We start from the raw sequence: 23697 nt of genomic DNA on the forward strand, positions 1-23697 counted from the left end.
CCGCTACATAACCTCTAGGTTACACTGTGGAAGAGTGCAAATATACACGTGAAAAAAGCGGTTTCTTTTGCTTTTGCAATTGAATACCACATTTTCCCTGCGCTAAAAAAACTCGGCGAAAGTGGTCTTTAGGCACAGAAGCGTAACTGGAGGGTCACAACATCATCTAAAAAAACTGTAAACAACCATGATTAGGGACTGATGAGTGCATGATAAATGCCTCATGTAGAAAAGCCCTTGTCATTGGGCCCTATTGCTGATCCCCTATCATTAGCCCCACTATGAACACTGGATTTGCAGCCTTTCCCAAGCGCAGCCCCTCAGATGCTGTTGGACTACAACATCCACCATCCCCAGCTGGTATGGTCAATGGCTGGAGTGATGGGAATTGTAGTCCAACAACATCCAGGGATTCAAGCAGGTAATTTTAGACCCTGGGTTTAATGGTCTTATTAGAATGTGTGTGTGCTTTAGAGAGCACACTTTCTCTTTTCCATACACACCCCACCACCATTCCATACCGTACAACTGCTTCTGTGTTCCTGATAGGGTCAGGGTGGGGGATCAGTTTACTAACCCTTATAACAAATGCCGATAAATTCTGAGCCTGTGCAGTGTCTCATATAAAATTCACATAAATCAACGCACCACTGTGACAACATAGATAAAAAGGAGTTTCCTTCTGCAGCCCTGATATATGAAACACATTTAGGTAGGAGGGTACATCATGAGAAACGCTGGGTTGGATGAATCACAGGTCGGAATTAAGATTGCCGGGAGAATTATCAACAACCTCCGATATGCAGACGATACCACCCTAATGGCAGAAAGCGAAGAGGATCTAAAGAGCCTCTTGTTGAGGGTGAAAGAGGAGAGTGCAAAAACTGGTTTGAAACTCAACATTAAAAAAACGAAGATCATGGCATCTGGCCCCATCACTTCCTGGCATATAGAAGGGGAAGAAATGGAAGCTGTGACAGATTTTATTTTCTTGGGCTGTAAGATCACCGCAGACAGCGACTGTAGCCATGAAATTAAAAGATGCTTGCTCCTTGGGAGGAAAGCTATGGCAAACCTAGACAGCATGGTAAGAAGCAGAGACGTCACCTTGCCGACAAAGGTCCGTCTAATCAAAGCAATGGTTTTCCCAGTAGTAATATATGGCTGTGAGAGCTGGACTATAAGGAAGGCTGAGCGCCGAAGTATTGATGCTTTCGAACTGTGGTGCTGGACAAGACTCTTACGAGTCCCCTGGACTGCAAGGAGGTCAAATCAGTCCATCCTCAAGGAAATCAACCCTGACTGCTCATTGGAAGGACAGATACTGAAGCTGAAGCTCAAATATTTTGGCCACCTAATGCGAAGAGAAAACTCTGGAAAAGACCCTGATGTTGGGAAAGACTGAAGGCAAAAGGAGAAGGGGACGGCAGAGGATGAGATGGCTAGATAGCATGAATATGAACTTGAGCACGCTCCGGGAGAGAGTGCAGGACAGGAAGGCCTGGCGTGATATGGTCCATGGGGTCACGAAGAGTCGGACACGACTGAACGACTGAACAACAACAACAAGCGCCACTTTGTTGTAGGAAAGGATAATATATATATCGAAGTAAAAATAATAAAATGAGCATCTGAAACCATATACATGCCCAGCCAGCTCAAGCTCTGAGATGGAATTTGGAGAATTTCAGATAACTTGAGCTTTGCTATTCTGGAGAAAAGCGCACAGGGCTAGGCTGCCCAACTGTAACCCTAACCGACTTTACCAGGAACTAGGATTTTAAAAAGGCTGGAGGGGAACAATTTGCTCAGAAATTGACTGGCGCTGCATACACACTTAAAGAATTCTGGAACATGTTTAATTATTCCCTGGCAGAAGGAGCAGCTGTGTTTCTTCACTTGCCTCCATGGATAGTTCTAATATTATTACAATTATTATTATTATTTACATTTCTATACTGCCTCATAGCTGAAGCTCTCTGGGCGGTTTACAGAGATTTAAAAAATTAAAATATGCAAAATTTAAAAACATAAAAAATACAACAGACGGTATACACAGAGACAACACATATCTAAAAACAAATTTGAACAATCAGCCAAATCATAAAATGAATCTAGGATCACTTAAAACTCATCACATGCTGCCAAATGCCTTGGAAAAGATAAAAGTCTTGACCTGGCACCGAAAAGATAGCAGTGTTGGTGCCAGGGGGGCTCCGTCGGGGAGATAATTCCTGTTGGACCCAAAGCCTGTGTTACTTTAAGGATGCAGCAAGCAGCTGTCTTTTTCTTTACTCTAGAGTAAGCCCAGGGCTCACTATCTGACAATATCAACTGCAGCTCACCCCCACCCCAGTCTAGATCAGGAGTGCAGCATGAGGGTGGGGTGGGGAAAGCTTTGGGGGCGGGGAAAGCTTTGGGACCCATGCAATTATTCTATGCTTGCTAGGTTTGTAAAGGAGCGTGTACTTTGGCCTGTAGTGGGTGGATCTCAGCCTGAGTAGCCAGACCTTCAGGAGATGGCAATACCCAGCACTCTCTTCCTAGCCAGGGGTGGGCAACCTCAGGCCAAATCCAGACCCTGGGGTCCTATTCCAGCTCTCCAGAGTTCCCTAGATGGCAACGCCCCCTTTCCAGGCCCTGCACCATTTCCCCCAGCCAATGATTGTTTGGGGGTTTCCTGGCTTTTGCGCAGCTTTTTCCCTGTTCTGAAAGGTAAAATTGCCTCTCCTAAGGCTTCTTTACAGGCAGGAAGAGGTTGAAGCTGAAATATGCGGGTATTTTTGGAACTTTTGCTCCCCCCCGCCCCCCAGCCACTGGAATGCAGCCCTTGAGAGCCTCTCCAAAACTGAAGTCAGCACTTGGACCAAAAGAGATTCCCTACCCGTTCCCCATTCAACAAGGATGGGGCATTTTTCTGTCAAAGATGCGCATGATGGTGGAAAGCAAGGCTGCATGGTGGCAGTGAGTGGGGCTGAAGCTGGGGGTTGGTGGGGTCAGCGCCAGAGGTGGTGCCTTTTGAAAACCTATCTGCATACCCAGGCATTTGCTGCTTTTAATAAATGTGTAGATTGTTTTGTTTTTACTTTTGTATTTTCTTTTAGTTGTTCTGATGCATTTTGTACATCATCCTGTGATTCTATCTATCATCTGTCTACCTATCTATCTAGTTTCCCAGTACAATCATTCAAACCAGTTACAATATTTTCATTTAACCCACGTATAGTATATCTAACATTGCTAGATCACCTGTCCTAAGTGTATTCCAATAATCGATCAAAGGTATCCCACTTTTTTGGAACGTCTGTGATTTGATCATGAAGGGTACAGTATAAATATTTTAACTAAAATAATCATTAATAAAGACATAATTGTACAAGGGCCCTGTTAGAGGGCAGGATATTGCCAGGGGAGTCCTAGTCCAAGCTGAGACCCAGTAAAGTTCTACTCCTCTGAAAAGGAGGCCTCATCAGCTTCAAGGTCATGGCAAAGGTGGAATCTGGCATCATGGGTCTTTCATAAACCAGCCCCTACCACAAGGACATGGGGGGAGATGGACCTTGATGTTTGCCTCAAGACAGGGAAGCAAAGTCCCACATCATTCAGACTGCTGCTCTTTCAGCTTCTAGGAGTGCTGACGGCGACTATCCCTGGCCCCAGGGAGACTCTGGTATCTGGTAAAAGTGGTCCTCCAGAGAGATCAGACAAGAGCATGACAAAAAGAATCAGTGAGTAAGAATCAGTGATTCCTTGCATGCTTTAAAACAGGGTGTGAAGGTTTGAGGCTTACAGAGGCAGTGGGGAAAAAGGTCAGGCTTAGAGGCCTGGAGTTTTCTGTTGGGAGGGAGTAACCCTGAGAGGAGTAGTTCCATTTCTCCACTTGGTTTCATTTTTTCAGGTCTGAAGCAATACTTTTGGTTTTGAGGGAGGAGGGTATATAAAGAGAGCGAGAGGGTAAGAGTGGAGAGACAACCGTGGCCTGAAGTGAGAGCAGAGTTTGACGAGCGAGCATGAAGAAGCAGCCTGGAAAAGTCTAAGGACAGCTAAGATAAAAGAACTTGCGTTTTGCAACTTTTATTTTCTTTTAATGCCTTTTGTATCACTAAGCTCTATTGTGTAAATACCTTTAGTTGTGATTTGCTTGCTTTAATTTATCAGTAAACCGTTGTGGTTAAACCCTGTGTCTAGAGTGTCAGTCACCCCAGGTCTACAGCCTAAACCCAACATTACTGGGAAGGGGAAGTTTAAAAGAAGGAAGGTGGGACTCTTAAGGAGGCAAGACATCCTTAAGGAGTTGCTCAGGGGGTCCAGGTCATAAGGGGAATCCTGACACAGGAGTGCTGGACCTCTTTCAGCCCGAGGACTGAGTCACATTTCAGAGAAGCTCTCAGGGGCTGCATTCCAGTGGGGCCCAAGCATGGGGGCAAAATACAAAAACACTCCAGCATATTTTAGCTTAAACCTCTTATTGCCACCAACTAAGCCTTAGGAGGGAATTTCAACCTTTCAGAATGGGGGGAAAAACTGCAGGAAAGCCAGGAAGCCACCAGTTCATTGGTGATTAGGGTAATGGAGGTGTGGCTGTGTGGGGAATCCCAAAGAGCCAGATTGAGACCACAGGTGGGCCAGATTTGTCCCTTGGGCTTGAGTTTCTGCACCCCTGTTTCAAAGGGTGCTTGGGACTTTGTATGGACCAGTGTCAGCTTAAACCCCTTCACCAGGGTTTCCAATTGTGCGAGAATTCTCATTCATGTATTATGATAATCAAAAAATATCCCTGCAAGGTATGAGTGAGGCCTCTTTCATTCTTGCACGCAAAATATATAAGAACTCAGTGTGGTTCAGCACAGTGCTAACTTTGCTGTCAACTCTTTTGGGGAGAGTGCTGCAGGAACACATCCTGGTTTGGCTGCTGTCTTGCATCAGCTGTAACAGTCTCAGTGAAAGGGCTGACCACAAGGCAAAGTAATAAAGAAGGAGGGCTTTTTTGGCTGTGGAATGAGCTCCCTAGTGAGGTTCGCCTGGCACCTACACTGTATTCTTTCCGGCACCAGGTGAAGACCTTTTTATTTTCCCAGGCATTTTAGCATTTTAGCTTTCTAGACTTTTAGCTTTGCTGTTTTAAATCTGTATTTTAAATCCCTGCACTGCTGCTAGGTTTTATTCTTGTTGTACTGTTATACTGTGGTTTTAACATTCTATATGTTTTATTGTGTGCTGTTTGGTTTTAATTTTTGTGAGCCACCCAGAGAGCTTCAGATATTGGGCGGTATAGAAATGAAATAAATGAATGAAATAAAGCAGGCCAAAGTTCCAGCAGACAGGTTTCAGTTGGAGGGAGTTCAGGCAAAGGCAGAAGTGGTCAAGATAAGAGACAAAAGGTCAAAGCCCAGGCAATCAGTCAGGTACGCAGAGTCAGGCTAAGCAGGAGTGGTCAAACTCACAGGCAACAGTCAGGCAGTCAGACACATACAGAATCCAGTGGCAAAGTCAAGCAGGCATCCGGGGTTTGCATAAGTCACAAGGCAAGGCCAGAGGAGCTGGTAAGACCTCATTTCACTGGAGGCTTTTAATCACAAAGGCTCCTGAGCCCCAGCCAAGATCAGCTGCTGCTCATTAGTGCTCTCTGGCCAGAGCCCTACTCCTGAGGAGTCTCTTTCTCCAGAGGAGTCCTCCTTTGCAAGCAAGCGCGCCTTCTCACAGGAGCCCTGATGGCCTGTCATTGCTTGAGGTGACAATGCTCCTGGGGGCCAGGGGGTGCTCAGTCTGTGCTCCAGAGTCGGAGTCCCTTCTCCCGCTGACACAGGAGGGCCTGTGGCCACCTCCCCAGGCTCCTCCTTGTTTAGTGCCAGCGACTGATCTGGAGTGCCCTCGGTTTCTGGGAGCTCCAGTTATTCCTCTGAGGAGGTTTCCCCTAGTGAGGGCATGACAACTGCTAAATTTCAAGCAGGCCTGGTTTCAGCATGTGGCATCTGTGGACAGCTACTAGAGCCCCAAAGCTCAGGCAAAGCCCACTGCTGGGACCTGCTCTGAGCTCCCCTTTAAATAATTTGTTTATCTTGTGCACTCATGAACTCCCAGGTGGCTTGTTTTGGAAGCTGCCGCCATTTTAGTTTCCTGCAATGGCCTCAATTATCCTGTCTTGAGAAGTTTGGGGACTTTCTTTAGGGGAAGTTCGTCAGGTGGCATCATGTCAGGTATAGTCGCAGTCCTGTTTCCCACCTCCCAGCTGAGCAGAGCAGAGCAGAGCAAGCTGCTCCAGCTGGTCCAGGGACTACAGAAGCAAGCAAGCTCCCAGAGAGCGAATTAACAGGGGGAACGAACAGGGGGAGCAAACAGGAGTTGGCCAGGGGAGTTGCAGTGGTAGAAGAGAAAAAGGAGACAAAGGAAACAGAGGCTAAGAGGTAAGTGGGCTGCAGGAAGCCCAGGGGGCTGCCCTTTATCCTTCTGAGTGGCTGTGAGCTCACCAGGTGCTTCTGAGAGCTCCAACTGAATTGGGGGTGTGTGGCCTGAGTACTCCCAGCAGCTGAGTGGGCGGGAAGTTTCAGTCTGTTTCCCGTCTCCCAGTTGAGCAGAGCAGAGCAGAGCAGAGCAGAGCAGAGCAGACCAAGCTGCTCCAGCTGGTCCAGGGACTACAGAAGCAGGCAAGCTCCCAGAGAGCGAACGGACAGGGAGAGCAAACAGGAGTTGGCCAAGGGAGTTTGGCAGGGGAGGTCAAGGGGGAGGCCCCTAACATGTTTTTTTCTTTTTTAACTAACTTTTTTTTCATTTATTTGGCTTGTAACACACACTTCCACACCAGTGGGACTCTGCTTTTAACCTCTACTGAGTGGGGGAGCAGGCACAAGCTAGTCTAGAACAATCACAAAGCTAGACACAAAAATGGAAAAGAGGCTATGGAAGGACAAGACTCTCCAGTGGTGGTGACCTGCAAGTTGTGTGCAGTGTTTGTTTTCTTGCCTGAGAACAACATGGCCTACATCTGCAACAAGTGCAAGTTGATCACGCTGCTGGAAGAAAAAGTAAGTGGACTGGAGCGGCGACCGTCAACCCTCCGGGGAATAAGAGAACACGAAGCGTTCTTGGACAGAATGGGGGAACTACAGCAGCAAAGGGAAGACCAGAAGCTTGAAGAGCAACAGAAAGATGAGGCAGTGGGAAATGTTGAGGTGAAGAAAAATGGAGTAGAGGATACTCCTTGGAAAAGGGTGACAGTTAGGAGAAGAACTAGATGCCACCCTGCACCAGTGGAAGCAGTGGAGCTGTGGAACTGATTCCAGGTACTTGCGGATGAGACTGGAGGACAGCCTGCAGAGGAAGAATCACAGGGGAACCTACATGAGAGTGAGCAAGAGGCTGAAGGTCAGTCAAACAGAGGCAATTAAACCCAGGCCTACAACAACAAGAAGAGAAGAGTGGTAGTAGTGGGAGACTCTTTGCTGCATGGGATCGAGACCCAAGTATGTCGCGAAGACCTGTGGACTCGCCAGGTATGTTGTCTCCCGGGAGGACGGATTAGAGACATGACTGAAAGGTTGCCTGCACTCATAAAGCCCACTGACAGGTATCCCTTTCTTCTCATCCATGTGGGAACAAATGATACTGCCAAGCGGAGCTACGAAGAAATCACATCAGACTTTGAAGCTTTGGGAAGGAAACTCAAGAACTTGGGGGCCCAGATAGTTTTCTCATCCATCCTTCCAGTAGTTAGAAGAGGGATAGAAAGGGAACAAAAAATACTCCGGGTGAATGACTGGCTACGAAGGTGGTGCCGATGAGACAGATTTGGATTCTGGGACCACGGGCTATACTTCCTGGAAGATGGGCAGTTGGCAAGGGACGGGTTGCACCTCACAAAGGATAGGAAGAATGTGTTTGGCCACAGCATGAAGAACTTCATCAGGAGGGCTTTAAACTGAATCCTACGGGAAAGGGAGATGTAAAGTTGGGGGTAACAATGGACGTAGGCGCATGCACTGCAATGGAGAGAACAGCTCTGATAGCGCCCAATAATAGTCTTCAGACACATGTAGGAAGAAAGCCAGACTATGAAGCACATGGTCTTCGATGTCTCTATACTAATGCCCAGAGTATGGGAAACAAACAGAACAAATTTGAACTCTTAATACAGGAGGGAAATTATGACCTGATAGGTATAACTGAGACTTGGTGGGATGACTCTCATGACTGGAATACAGCAATTGAAGGATATAACTTGTTCAAAAAGAACAGGAGGAAAAGAAAGGGAGGTGGGGTTGCACTGTATGTGAAAAATACATATCTCTGCACAGAAATACAGGAGGATGAGCTTGGTAGCCCCATCGAGAGCATCTGGATCAAAATACCTGGAGCAAAGAATAAAAGGAACCTGGTGGTCGGCGTCTACTACCGGCCACCCAATCAAGGAGAAGACGAGGATGAAACTTTTGAAAAGCAAATAGCCAATGTTTCAAGGAAGCACGATGTAGTAGTAATGGGGGACTTCAATTTCCCCGATATTTGTTGGGAGACAAATTCTGCAAAACATGGCCCCTCCAGGAAATTCCTGACTTGTGTGGCAGATAACTGCCTCCTACAGAAAGTAGAGGAAGGAACTAGAGCAGAGCTTTCCAAACTGTGTGTCGCCGGCGGTGTGTAGGTGTGTCACGCGAAAATTGTGCGGAAGGGCACCGCGGAGTTCCCTTACTCACATTTGCTTCGCTTGGTCCCTCCCCCGGAACTTCCTAAAGCAGCTAATGTTAAAGCAGCTTAGCTGCTAAGGCTTAGGTGCTTTAACATTAGCTGCTTTAGGATCACGTGGCGTCTTGATGCAAGACGCACGTGATTGGCGGTGTTGGAGCGGTATGGCGAGGAGTGTGGTAACGCTGGCTGCACGAGGAGTGTGGAAACGCTGGCTGCACGAGGAGTGTGGAGAATTCCAAGTTAGCAGAGCAATTAGTCGAGCAATTTGCAAGCAGCTCGGGCGAGAGGCTTCCCCACTTCCTCGGTGTGGCTGCAGGGCAGCGGGGGAGAACAACGGCCTGCTGGACGCCCCCAGAGCAGGGAGGGCTGCGCCGCGCAGGCGAGGAGCTTCGAGGCTGCACTCCCCAGAAAGGTAGAGGTGCGGGGTGAAGAGAGGGGAAGGGAGGCACTGCCCTGGGAGCAGAGCTTGGCCAACACCGGCGCGGAGAACTGGCAGCGGCCACCAGCCCTGCGTGGTTTTCAGGCGTGCCCTTCGTGGACTTCTGGCCAAAGTACCACATAGGTGGAAACGCCACCTGGGACTGCACCGAGCGAGCTTTCTGCCATCTTGGCCAGTCGGAACGGAGCTCAGTTGATTTCTGCCATTTATTTTTATTTTTACTCTGCTGTAATTGTGGATTAACCACCCACTGGCAGTGTACCACCGGAGAGTGCTGGAACTGGACTCTGGACATAGGCATTGCAAATATTTACAGCAGTATAGCCTTGTAGTGAGACATATATATTTACAGCATTTTTGTTGGGCTTTTGCTTCTCTACTTCATGTGTTTTTGCAGCTCCTACCTAGACCAATGTGTCCTAATATGTATTGTAAATACTTTAGTTAATTTTGTTTATTTTTCACATTTTCTCCTGGTCCTGATTCCTATCTTTATCTCACTTTATCGCTGTGGGAGTGGAGCGCAGGTGCTGTTATTTTCATAAGAAAAAACAGAGAAAGATAAGCACTAAAAACATGAAAGTATGGTACCAAATAAATTGAAGTGTCATTTTACCTCAAAACACTGTCATTTGTCAGAAAAACTAGTAGGATACTTTATTGAGCTTTCAAAATCTATAAAGAAGCAGTCTGCATCATTCACAAAGAGAATGAAGACATCAGAGAAAGCTCAAAAGGCAAGTTACTTGGTTGCTCAAATAATTGCCAAAAACAAGGACCCACACGCTATTGCCAACACCACCATAAAGGAACCTTGCTGTGCTATTGTTCAAACAATGTTTGGGCCCGAATTTGAGATAGAAGTTAATAAAATCCCTTTGGCAGATAACACAATTGGAAGACGTATTCAAGACATGTCTGATGACATTAAGCAGCAAATGAAGGATACTTTTCAAGACGATAATATGAGCTTTACATTGCAATTAGATGAAGCAACAGATGTCAGTGGGTTAGCACAATTATTGGTTTTTATACGCTTCATTCATACTGACAGAATTATTGAGCAATTCTTGTGTTGTCTAGAACTTCCAATGAGAACTAGAGGTGAAGATATATTTAAAACTTTTGATTACTTCATGAAGGAAAATAATTTGCAATGGTTAAATTGTGTAGGAATATGCACAGATGGCGCACCCTCAATGGTTGGTTCAACAAAAGGTTTTATAGCTTTAGCAAAGAAAGAGAATGAAAATATTATAATTACTCATTGCTTTTCACATCGCGAAGCACTAGTCGCGCAAACAATTGGAAATGAATTAAGAAAAGTTTTGGACAAAGTGGTTCAAATGGTCAATTACACTAAAAGTAGACCTCTTCAATCAAGATTATTTGCTCATATTTGTGAAGACATGGGGGCAAGATTTAAAAAGCTACTACACACAGAAGTTCGTTGGCTCTCAAGAGGTCAAGTGCTTTGTCGTGTATATGAATTGAGGGAAATGATGCTTAAACTTTTTGAGGAAAATCAGCAGAATGAATTCTGCGATCTAATTCAAAGCAAACTTTGGTGCACAAAATTGGCATATCTTGCTGAGCCAAAGTAGGAATTGAGCACCTCTGCCTTTTCTTTGTCATCTGTTATCGTTTTGCCATCCTTATTTAATAGCTGAACAACCATTTCTTTCCTCTGCCTTTTACTATGCAAGTAGCTGAAGAAAGCCTTTTTGTTTTTAGCATCCCTCGCTAACCACAGCTCGTTCTCAGCTTTAGCCTTCCTGAATTTCTGCGCTGGGCAGAAAACAACAGAATGACATTTAATAGGGATAAATGCCAAGTTCTGCACCTAGAAAAAGAAACCAAATGCACAGTTACAAGATGGGGGATACGTGGCTACAAGTGAGAAGGATTTTGGAATTGTTGTCGATCACAAGCTGAATATGAGCCAACAATGTGATGTGGCTGCAAAAAAGGCCAATGCTCTTTTGGGCTGCATTAATAGAAGCATAGCTTCCAAATCCCGGGAAGTACTAGTTCCCCTCTACTCAGCACTGGTTAGGCCTCATCTGGAGTACTGTGTCCAGTTCTGGGCACCACACTTTAAGAAGGATGCAAACAAACTGGAGAGGGTTCAGAGGAGGGCAACAAAGATGATCAGGAGACTGGAAACAAAGCCGTATGAAGAGAGACTGAAAGAACTGGGCATGTTTAGCCTTGAGAAGAGAAGACTGAGGGGAGATATGATAGCGCTCTTCAAGTACTTGAAAGGTTGTCACAGAGAAGAAGGCCAGGATGTCTTCTTGATCATCCCAGAGTGCAGGACACAGAATAATGGGCTCAAGTGACAGGAAGCCAGATTCCGGCTGAACATCAGGAAAAACGTCCTGACTGTTAGAGCAATACGACAATGGAACCAATTACCTAGGGAGGCGCTGGGCTCTCCCACACTGGAGACATTCAAGACGAGGCTGGACAGCCACCTGTCAAGGATGCTCTGACTTGGATTCCTACATTGAGCAGGGGGTTGGACTCGATGGCCTTGTAGGCCCCTTCCAACCCTGCTGTTCTATGATTCTAGGTTCACTCATGTCAGGAACAGTCACAGAACTTACAAGTCGGGCAGCCGGTTCAGCACCTTGGACAGCTCCCTGTAAGTCTGGACTGGCTGATGCATTAGACAACATGGGGAGATGTTGCCACCGCAAGAGCCCTAGGCAACGCAATACTCACTAGCCCAGGGGTGGGGCCGCGGTCCTGGCCCTGCCCCCACTGTTGCACTCCTGGGCTACCTCTGCCCCCTGACCTCCCACATGGAGTGCGGAGGTCCCAACAGGGCAACCTTCGCCGAACTGGTGCCTTCCAGACGTTTTGGACTTCAACTTGCATCAGCCAATGGTCCGATGGTCAGGAACGATGGGAGTTGTCATCCAAAACATCTGGAAGGTGCCAGGCTGGGAAGGCTGGAATAAGGAATTCTACTTGTGAGCAGCTACTTGAGCGTTGGGGGCTCCACAGGATCTGGATGTCTGTGATATCACAAGATCACAAGTGGATATCAGACCTCTGTGCTCAGCATAGCAGGTTGAGGGGGCACAGCCAGTCCAGGGCAGGGATATCAAGGGCAGGGCCAGGACTGCAGCCTGGTTTCGGTGAGTGTCCTATATAGAATCAGAATCATAGAAGAGTAGGGTTGGAAGGGGCCTACAAGGCCATCAAGTCCACCCCCCTGCTTAATGCAGGAATCCAAGTCAGAGCATCCTCGACAGATGGCTATCCAGCCTCATCTTGAATGCCTCCAGGGTGGGAGAGCCCACCACCTCCCTGGGTCACTGGCTCCATTGTCGTATTGCTGTAACAGTCAGGAGTTTTTCCTGATGTTCAGCCGGAATCTGGCTTCCTGTAGTACTACATGCATAAGGCTGTGGAGCTGGAGCCATTTGAGGCCTTACGAAGGTAGGCTTCTTATGGTTTAGGCCCTGCCAGTGGAGGCTGGTGGCTCCAATATCAGTGGGGCAGTGAATCTGCTCTGTGTTTCAGTCAGAACTCTGAAGGAGCTAATCCAAGGTGCAAAGGGTTCACTGCCCCACTGACTTTGGAGCCACCAGCCTCCACTGGACCCTGCCCTCTAGAAAGAGCTGGCTCTAGTCCTTAAAGTGTCCTTGCCTGATTTTGTATCATTGCTTCCACAAAGCTGAAGAGATGGCTGTACATTTGGGGTCCTCTGAGCTTGAGGATGGGGATAAAACTATATCCTCTGGCACGAAGAAGGGTCATGAAGGCTTCTTCCTTGTCAGAGGTTTCCGCCACACCCTATGAAACCCTGGGGTCCAGAGTTATAACACTGATGTAGCAGCAGCACTCTGGGGCATTGTGGGAAATTCAAATGGCAGTGACTCCCAGACCTAGCTGTGTGGTCCTGTTGGAGTGCTGCTGCCCTCCACTGCCCAGAAATAAGTTTGCCAGGGGGCGCCATTGATGTCAGAGTACCATCAGAGGGCACTTTGCCCTCAACCCTGGAGCCAGCCCTGGTTTCAAGCAAGAGCATGAGTGGGAGAACTAGATTGTAAACCTTCTCAGCAGACAAATAGAAGGGATGTGTAGGGAGACACAAACTCTTTCTCAATCATTCTCTGTAGGAACATCGTCCAGAGGACTCCCCCCACCCCCTGGTAATGCCCATGATGAATGCTTTAAATTCTCCACCTATTCCAGCAGATGACAAGAAGGAGCAAAATCCGCCAGGAAAGATGTCTGAAGACCTGGGGCTTCTTCACAAGGAGCTTTTATCCTGCTATTAAGATTGGTTACTTATGGAAGTTTCCAGGTCCTTTAGATGACATCGTGAACCTCCAGGGCATCTCCTGCACTAAATGACCTTTATTCCATTTTTAAATAGATCGGCGATCATGAGCTATCAATTACTGCACTTGTGTTCCGCTTGAGTTTCTTCCCTGAGGAAACTCAAGCAGTGCCCAGAATTTATTACCTATTTGGGAATACTTGTCCCCAGGGATATATCTCAAATGATCAAACTAAATTTAAATAAGGGCGCAATGCTATGGCCACTAGTCAGTGGCTAGATGTCCATAGGATGAGTCTGTTCCCAGGAACCGACCTCAGAGCCTGAGCTCTGAGGTCAGTTCCCTTGGAACTGACCTCCATCCCCTCCTGTGCTGGCTTGTAGGCAGCGTGGATCGGCCCCGTGCTCCATGCTTGTAAGAGGAGCGCGGAGCAGCGAAAACGGGGCGCTCCTGGGGGCGGGTCAGACATGCCTTTCCGAGGCTTCCTATGCGTCAACCGGCATCCGCCCCACCCCCCGCTCTGACTTTCCGTGGCTAGACAGCCGAAATCTGCTGTCTGATTGCAGGGCGGCTGAAGCACGGAGGGTAAGATCTCCTCCGCGCTGCTCCTGCCCTGCATTGGATAGGCACTCACCTCCGAGTTCAGAAGCAGCCGCCTATCCTGATAGGATCGCACCCTAAATCGATTAATGAGATCTCACAAGATTATTATTATTACATTTATATCCCACCTTTTTCCCTCTTGCAAGAACCCAAGGTGGCTTACATAGACCTCCTCTCCATTTTATACACACAACAACCCTGTGAGGCAGGTTAGGCTGAGAGTCAGTGACTGGCCCAAAGTCACCCAGTGAGCTTCATGGCGAGTGGGGACTAGAACCCGGATCTCACGAGTCCCAGTCCGAAACTCTAACCAGTACACTACACTGGCTCTTATACAGAGGTATAGATAGATGGGCATCCTTAAAGTTGAGTTTGTGGGGTGAGGTTAATGCACTTAAGGGGAATATTATGCCTCGGATTGTTTATGTTATACGTGGCATTCCTCTACTTACACCTGGCAAATATTTCCAAAAGCTCAGTGCTTCGTTTTGTGAATTTGGGGGCTGGGGATTCCCATTTCATTTATTTGTTATGTCAGTAAACCAACCCTCATTCCAAGGGTCTTTCCAGGGGCTGCTCACCCTCATGACAATTCCGTGTGGTAAGTCAGGCTTAGAGTCGGTGACTCAAGTGAGATTTGTGCCTGTGCTAAGATTATTACTGATGCATTCCTTCATCTCAGAGTTTAATATCCCACCTTTTCACTCCAGTTGAGGCTCTCCTGGTGGTGATTTGAACCTTGCTTTCCCCCAACTCTGATTCTTATGCGCTACCCCAAGGGTGTAGAATCTCAACTCCGGGGGCCAAATCTGGCCCTCCGGGGCTTCCCAGATGGCTATACCTCTTTCTCCTGGCCGCCAACCAGTTGACAGTTTCTGGGTTTTGTGTGTTTTTTTTCCCCATTATAAAAGATTGAAATGCCTCTCCTAAGACTTAGTTACTGGCAGGAATTGCTTTAGGGTACACTCCTATGTACATTTAGACAGAAAAAAAGGCCTACAACTCCCAGCATGCCCCAGCCAGCACAGGAGTGCACTTTTTAGCTATAATTTGCTGTTAAGGTTTGATATTTTTGGCCCTGCCCCTCTGCCTTTGGGCCCACCCCATTTTGCCTCCAGCCCTGCCCACCACTAGAATGCGATCCTTGGGCTGAAAGTGCTTCAACACCCCTGTTCTACTCCCTGGATACTTTATACCACTAGGGTTAATTAATCTGGAATAACTACCACCTTTGCTGTTGCTAACGCCTTGCCACTTCCCCGATCCTCTCCCAGCTGCAGGTGAAGAGTGAATGGCAGCCTTCCTCAGCCTACTTATTGTATGTATGTATGTATGTATGTATGTATGTATGTATTTATTTCATTTCTATACCGCCCAATAGCCGAAGCTCTCTGGGCGGTTCACAAAAATGAACCCTTCCCTCCAGATGTTTTGGATGACAACTCCCAGCATTCTTCACCATTGGCCATTCTGGCAGGGGACAATGGGAGCTGTAGTCCAACACATTTGGAGGACACCAGGTTGGGGAAGGCTGGTCTACACCCTGACTGGCAGCAGCAATCCAGGCTTTCAGGCCTTCCTGGAGAAGCTGGAGCGTAAACCTGGGCATTTCTGCATGCAAAGGAGGTACTCCAATGCTGAGCTATAGGCCTTCACTGAGAAAGAGAGAGAGAGAGAGAGAGAGAGAGAGAGAGAGAGGAGACACAGCAGAGGTATTTCTGGGAGGCGATTCTAGGCATGGGAGTCGCAAAGCAAGGGAGAACGGGAGGAGCTGTTTTTGTAGAAGAGGAGATTTGGTCAGCTGGGAGCAGCGGGCCAGGAGGGGCAAGGGTCAGAATGCCGGGGAGATCCAGGTGGAGCGTGGAGTGGGGCAAGCCTCTGGAGAGATCTGCAGCTAAGAATATGGATTGTTCTAAAAACAGTTCTGTTAAAGGTATTTTATTCTGATGCTACTGTTAAAAGGTATTTTATTCATGATACCACAAACCTATTGCTTTTTCAGTGCTTTCATCATCGTCGTCATCATCATACAATGAAGGGTTGAATACAGGATCTGCCTTCCATGAGAAGGAGGGCTCCATGCATGGACGGTTCCTCCAGCCCAATATTTGGGGATCCGTCTCCCCAGACACAAACCACAGTGCACCCTATTCTGCAGGGTCTCCTGACTCTCTGAGTAGCATTTTCAGGAGCTAGAGGGGCTGCCATGGCAAGGGGGGTGCAGGGAAGTCCACTTCCGACAGCACCGTTGATCCAGCTTCAGTCTGAATCCAGCTCATTGTTTCTTTGTTCCGATAGCACTTGGAGGAAGCTGCAACCTGTTTTGTGCCTAGCATCTCATGTGCAGCCTGATCCTATGCATGTTTACTCAGACGTAAGCTTCATGTCTTACCTCTGAGCAAATGCGCACGTAATACCTCCCGCAAACGTTTCCTTGCGGCTGCTACAAAATGTGCTCCTGGCCATTTCCTGCAAAACAAAATGAGGTCCGCCATCACAAATACAACCAAGCAACAGGGGCTAAAAAGCACACAACTCCTGTCATTAAACCACTGGATTCTAACACGTGTACAAAAGCCTTATGTACATTTTATTACAGAGGACTGGGTCCAGATTTGTGCTGGATCAACTACGCTTGCAGAAGTGAACTTCCCTGCCCCCTCCAACTGCTTTGAAATGCTACACAGAGAGCAGGAGACCTTGCCCAGTGGAGTGAGCTGTGGTGTATGGACAGGAGGGGATCACCAAAAATCAGGCAGAGGGACACTGTGTAGGCAGAGCCTTATGTCTTGCGGAAGGTCCCTTCCTCTCAGGGAAGGCAGATCATGGTCCAACCCCCTACCTTTCTTCCATGATGGAACACAAGCAACAGACGCATTGGTCACCCATCCAGATACTAAGCGGACTCAGGACTGCTTAACTTCAGCAGACTGGCTGCATCACATACCTTCAGACTATAGTCCTGGAAATGTGCATGTGTGAACTGGCCCCAGAGTCTAGCAATTTCCACTTTTTCTCTTTGTTCTCTTTGTTCCCTGACGGTGATCTCTTTTTTCCTTCAGGAAGAAGCTCTGGTAACTACTGAGGAATATTGACAACTTCTTCTTTTTGTCTTTACTGAGGAATATTGACAACTTCTTCTTTTTGTCTTAGTGCCATCTCGTCTGGCTGGACGACCCTAACTGTATGCCGTGCCAGGAAGAAAGACCCACTACCTTTGTGGCGCCAGTGGGTTAACACGGATTTGGGCCTCCTTTGCTCTGAGGGAGAAAATGGCCACTGAGCAAGGAAATGAGTCAGTTCTGAGGGCCCAGTTGGGCCCAGAGAGCTATGAACTGGGGAAAGGAACGGGACAAAGTCCCCGTGTCAAACAGGCTGGTGGCTTCCAGGAATTCTGGGAAAGAGCTTTACCTCAGCAAGTGAAACAGGAGCCCGGTGAGGGGTTCCAGCAGTGCTGGGAAGCCCAGTGGATGGAGTTCTTGATGGCAGCAGAGTCCACTAACTCAGGATGGAGAGCCCCACAAATGCTGGGGCCGTGGCTGTGCTGGTACCGAAGATTTTCTGCCCCACTTGGAGGGAGCAGGCGGCGCCAGAGACAGCATGACTGAACTCCTGTCAGGCCTCAGCCAGACTGAGAGCAAGCAACCTGTTGGTGAAAAGTGAGGTAGGTTGTGTGAAGAAAGTGAAGGAAGAGAACCTGGATGAGGTGAAGACAGGCAGCATGGAAACATGGTGCCGGTGCTTCAGGCAGTGCAGCTACCAGGAAGCCGATGGGCCCAGAAATGTTTGTAGCCGTCTCTGGGATCTTTGTCGTCAGTGGCTCCAGCCAGAGAGGCACAGCAAGGAGCAGATGCTGGAGTTGCTGATCCTGGAGCAGTTCCTGGCCGTCCTGCCCCCGGAGATGTGAAGCTGGGTCAGGGAAGGTGGGCCGCAGACCTGTGCCCAAATGGTGGTCCTGGCTTAGGATTTCCTGCTGAGGCAGCGAGAGGGTGAGAGGCAAGGTACACAGGTGAGCGAATTTGACGTTGGTGGTTGCAAGGGGCTGAGCGTATATGCCAGGCCATGGAGAGAACATTTTACTTGTCTGAGAGCAGGATATCCTCAGGGTTGGCAACCTTTTTGGGCCCTGGGCACATTTGGCAATTTCAGAAACTGTATTGGGTATCACCACAGAATGGCTGCCATGGGAGGCATGGCAAAGGACAAGTCACTTGCCCAAAAGACTGAGTTCAAGGTAGAGGTGGAGTTTGAGCTGCAACACACTGAACAACTCCTTTGAACACACAGTTTTCAGCACCAGCAGCAATCCCAGCTCTCGATAAGAAAATGTGTGAATTTATTTAAAAACGTGGGAGGGGAAAGCACCTTGTTGGGCACCAAGTAACATGTTCAGGGGTGCATTGGTTCCTATGGACACCATGTTGCCTAACCCTGTCCTATTCCTTGATTCTGATGTCTGGCCCTCAGATCTAAATTTGGTATTTCTGCCATTTATATTTATTTATTTATCTATTATATTTAAAAACCACTCTTCATCCATAGGATCCCAGGGCAGTGTATACAACATTAAAAGCAAACCACAAATCCAGTATAAAAACCATCTGATCCAAACCTTTACCTTGGGGGTGGGGAACTTCAGGCCCGCGGACTAAATCCGGCTTTCCTACCGTCCAAATCTGGCCGCCCTGGGGTCCACAGATGGCCCCGCCTCCTTCCTCTGGCCCCACCCCTTTCTCTCAACCACTCAGTGTTTGGTGGTTTCCTGGCTGTTGTGCAGGTATTTCCCCATCCTAAAAGATTAAAATGCCTCTCCAAAGGCTTAGTTACAGCATTAAGCTACAATATGCTGGGGGTCTGTGTGTAATTTTGTATTTTTGGCCCCACCCCCTTGGCTTTCAGCCCCACCCACAACTGGAATGCAGCCCCCGAGAGTTTCTCCGAAATAGAATTCGGCCCACAGGCTGAAAGAACAGGGCCGGGCCTACTATTAGGCAAAGTGAGGCGGTCACTTCAGGCGGCAGTTGCTGGGAGGTGGCAGCAAGGAGTTGGAGGCGAGAGCTGTGTACCACATGGGCTATTCTGTGCCGCCCTAAGCTAGCCTGCTGCTGCACTTTGCAGTGGAGGTCACTGTCCTATTGCCAGCACTGTAGAAAGATTCAGCTGCCAGCTCAGTCAGCTTTTGTACATGGAATGGGAGGGGGCGCCATCTTGTCCTTCGCCTCAGGCAGCAGAATTTATTGGGCTGGCCCTGTGAAAGAGGTTTCCCACCTCTGCTTTTCCTCTCCGTCTAATTGGAATATGCATTTACCCCAGTCTACATGAGGGTAATTGAAGTTACAAAACTTTGTCCCTTGGATGCCTCCCCCATTTCTACTACTGAGTTGTGGCCCTTAAACCAGTCCTTTCTGCTCCCCCTCTGTTGTCCTTGACTGCTGAATAGGACCCTTAAGGTGCAATCCGATGCCTCTTAGGCAGAAAAAAGACCTACAAGTCCCAGCATTCCCCAGCCAGCTAGGCTGGGGAATGCTGGGAGTTGTAGGACATGCTGGGTAGGGAATGCTGGGAGTTGTAGGAGTTTTTCTGTCTAAACATGCATAGGATTGGGCCCTTCTTTTTGTTTGTTTGTTTGTTTGTTTTAGGTTGCAGGATTATTAAAAGAGGAGGATGTTTATTTGTCCGAGTCAGAGAAGGCTTCATTGGACAGCTGGCAGAGGCCACCCTATAGGGAGATCAAACAGGAACAAGACAGAGACGCCATCTTAGTGGGTAAGGATTCCTTATTCCCATCACGTAAGGGATGCGCTTTGTTTTCAGTGAGACAAACTTCATTTTGGCTCCTTCACTCAGAAGATGCTTGAAGCTCCTTGAAGACTTGTATCCCTCCCTGTCCGAAAACATTTTGAGGCTGTCTTTAACCTTTCCTTTGCTTGTTTGTTTTCAGTGGTTAATATAATTAACATATATTTAGTGCCAGGAACATGCTAGGGATGGGACAAAGCAGCCTCTGCACAATGAGTTTGCAGACTAAGAACATAGACAGAGAGGAGGCAGGAATGCAATGAAAGAGTGTGTTGGCCTTTTTGCCACAGCTTCACGTTGCTGGCTCAGGTTCTGTTTCTGATAGGCAGCAACAGGAGCTAGGAAGCTGTTGGAGAAGACCCCAAAACCCTACAGGGTGAAATCCCCCCACAAAACAGCCCCCAAAGCACTGAACATGCTCAGTGTGTACAGAATGTTCAGTGGCCGTGGAATGCTGACTTACTGTTAGGGGAAATAGCCCAAAAAGCACTGAGCATGCGCAGTGTGCACAGAATGTTGACTGACTGACTTATGGGAGAATGGAATGGAATATCTTGTAAGAGGGCATGGCTGGCTGGAACTCAGAATGGGAGTAATCCATGCTGCAACGTTTTGTTGCAGATCCTCACTTGTCCTCCCCAAGCATGCAACCTGATTGGAGATTCCTTTCCACCAGTGTCAAACAAATGGATTTATCTCTTGGATTCTTGTTGTATTCCAGCAGATGACCAAAGCAGGATGCGTGGGAAGGAGAAACCTCAACCAGAAAATTTTGGGGAATCAGAGCAACCTAGAATGTTGTCGGGAAGTGCGGAAGGGATTGACTCTCCCAGTCCCAACTGTGGAGATGAAGCCCCTGAGAGCTGGCAGGGTATTCACCCGTGGAAGGAAGAGGACAGGCTAATTCATTCTCGGGGAGATGAGGACATTGTCCAAAAAATAATCCTCAACGATGACAAAGAGAAAGATGACGAATGCGAGGATATTTTTCTATGGAAGCATGAGCTTTGCTGCATGAGGCAACCCCTGCAGAAGCGAAGCTGTATGATTGCTCAGACTGTGGGAAGAGCTTCAGCCGCCAAGCGCACTTCATCCGGCATCAGCGGATTCACACGGGAGAGAAGCTGTACGAGTGCCCCAAATGCATGAAAACCTTCCGGAACCAGTCCACCTTCATCGTTCACAAGAGGGTCCACATGGGCGAGAAGCCCTACAAACGCTTGGCGTGCGAGAGGAGCTTCAGCTGCAGAGCACACCTCATCCGACACGAGCGGATGCACACCGGGGAAAAGCCGTACACCTGCGCGGATTGCGGGAAAAGCTTCAGTGATTGTTCCAACTTGATTGTGTTCCAACATGCGGGCGAGAAACTGTACGAATGCTGTACCTGCAGGAAGAGTTTCCGGCACTGCTCGCACCTTAGTAGACATCAGAGGATGCATACATAAGCAGTGCTGTGAATTAGCCAAATTCCAAATCTTTTTCAGAACCAAATATGTACTGGTGATACTTCCTCTTCTGTTTACATTCTTTGTCTGCATTCACACATCAGAGTAAGCCAGGATTGCTAGTGAATCCTGGCTTACCATGAATGAGAATGCAGTCTGTTTGCTCTTCCCAGTAGTGGGAGCAGGTGAACAAACCAGAAATGGTTTAAATAGCATTATGTTCAACACCTGGATTCTGATATGTTGCTCCCAAACAAGCCAGGATTTGTAAGCCAACAACAAACTCTGGCTTGCTCCTGGCTGGTGATACTTTCTCTTCTGTTTCCGTTCTTTAGCTGCATTTGCACATAATGGTAAGCTAGGATTGCTGGCAAATCCTGGCTTACATTTATTATTATTATTTATTATTATTATTAACATTTATGCACTGTCTTAACTGCTAAAAAGCCATCAAGGCACTGTACAACAATTTAAAACAATAAAACTTTAAACAGAAAACAAGAACATTAAAAAAGTAAAAATATTAAAACTACCCATTTTGAAAGGCTAAATTGAAAAGACGCATCTTCACACCCTTTCTAAAGGCGAAGAGTTGTTGTTCAGTCGTTAAGTGGTGTCCGACTGATTTGACCTTCAAATCAAAGGCTTCAGCAGTATGTGAACCGAGAACTACCGGAAGTACAAGCTGGGTTTCGAAGAAGCAGAGGAACTAGAGATCAAATCACCAACATTCGCTGGATCATGGAGAAAGCAAGAGAATTCCAGAAAAACGTCTATTTCTGCTTCATTGACTGCGCTAAAGCCTTTGATTGTGTGGATCACAACAAACTGTGGCAAATTCTTAAAGAGATGGGAGTACCAGACCACCTTACCTGTCTCCTGAGAAACCTGTACGAGGGTCAAGAAGCAACAGTAAAAACCAGACATGGAACAACCGATTGGTTCAAAATTGGGAAAGGAGTACGACAAGGCTGCATATTGTCGCCCTGCTTATTTAACTTATATGCAGAGTACATAATGAGAAACGCAGGGTTGGATGAATCACAGGTCGGAATTAAGATTGCTGGGAGAATTATCAACAACCTCAGACACGCAGACGATACCACCCTAATGGCAGAAAGCGAAGAGGATCTAAAGAGCCTCTTGTTGAGGGTGAAAGTGGAGAGTGCAAAAGCTGGTTTGAAACTCAACATTAAAAAAACGAAGATCATGGCATCTGGCCCCATCACTTCCTGGCACATAGAAGGGGAAGAAAATGGAAGCAGTGACAGTTTGTATTTTCTTGGGCTCCAAGATCACCGCAGACGGTGACTGTAGCCATGAAGTGAAAAGACGCTTGCTCCTTGGGAGGAAAGCTATGGCAAACCTAGACAGCATAGTAAGAAGCAGAAACATCACCTTGCCGACAAAGGTCCATCTAATCAAAGCTATGGTTTTCCCAGTAGTAATGTATGGCTGTGAGAGCTGGACTATAAGGAAGGCTGAGCGCCGAAGAATGGATGCTTTCGAACTGTGGTGCTGGAGAAGACTCTTACGAGTCCCCTGGACTGCAAGGAGGTCAAATCCATCAATCCTAAAGGAAATCAACCCTGACTGCCCATTGGAAGGACAGATGCTGAAGCTGAAGCTCAAATATTTTGGCCACCTAATGGGAGGAGAAAACTCACTGGAAAAGACCCTGATGTTGGGAAAGATTGAAGGCAAAAGGAGAAGGGGACGGCAGAGGATGAGATGGCTAGATAGCATCACTGATGCAATGAATATGAACTTGAGCACACTCGGGGAGAGAGCGGAGGACAGGAGGGCCTGGCATGCTATGGTCCATGGGATCACGAAGAGTTGGACATGACTTAACGACTGAACAACAACAACAACAAATGAAACATGTACAGCTTTGTGCAGCTTGATCAAGCACACATTTACACTGAAGTAAATCCTGCTGAACGGGCCGCGGTGGCTTAGTGGTTAAGACGCTGAACTGCAGACTGGAAGGTCGGCAGGTCAGCAGTTCAAGACCCGAGTGCTGCGTGACGGAGTGAGCTTCCGTCTTCAGTCCCAGCTTCTGCCAACCTAGCAGTTCGAAAGCAAGAAATTGCAAGTAGATAAATAGGTACCGCCTCGGCGGGAAAGGTAACAGCGTTCCGTGCACCTCGGTGTTCAGTCATGCCGGCCACATGACCACGGAAGCTTCTTCGGACAGCGCTGGCTCTTCGGCTTAGAAACGGGGATGAGCATTGCACCCTAGAGTCGGACACGACTGGTTGGGGACACCTTTACCTTTACCTTTTTAAATCCTGCTGAATTCAATGGGGCTTACTCCCAAGTAGGTGTGCCCAGGATTATAGCAGCATTACTCTGTCGAAAATCTTACGTTTATATTGGTTCTTAAGTTCAGTGGCTTTGAAACTTCCAGGAACCCCCCCCTTTT

At 47.7% G+C, this 23697-nt stretch overlaps 1 protein-coding gene across 1 annotated transcript in view; it reads left to right on the plus strand.

The window, feature by feature from the left end:
- LOC146355999 (uncharacterized) overlaps positions 1–21269 on the plus strand; it is a 72010-nt gene extending 50741 nt beyond the window's left edge. The window contains 2 exon segments of the mRNA XM_084829993.1: positions 16422–16432; positions 20803–21269. Of these exon segments, the coding sequence (XP_084686119.1) occupies positions 16422–16432; positions 20803–21269 (478 nt within the window).
- The last annotated feature ends 2428 nt before the right edge of the window (positions 21270–23697 follow it).

Source organism: Heloderma suspectum, chromosome 2, assembly GCF_057233095.1.
Source record: "Heloderma suspectum isolate Gila_16-S chromosome 2, 16-S_ref, whole genome shotgun sequence".
NCBI classification, from domain to species: Eukaryota; Metazoa; Chordata; class Lepidosauria; order Squamata; family Helodermatidae; genus Heloderma; species Heloderma suspectum.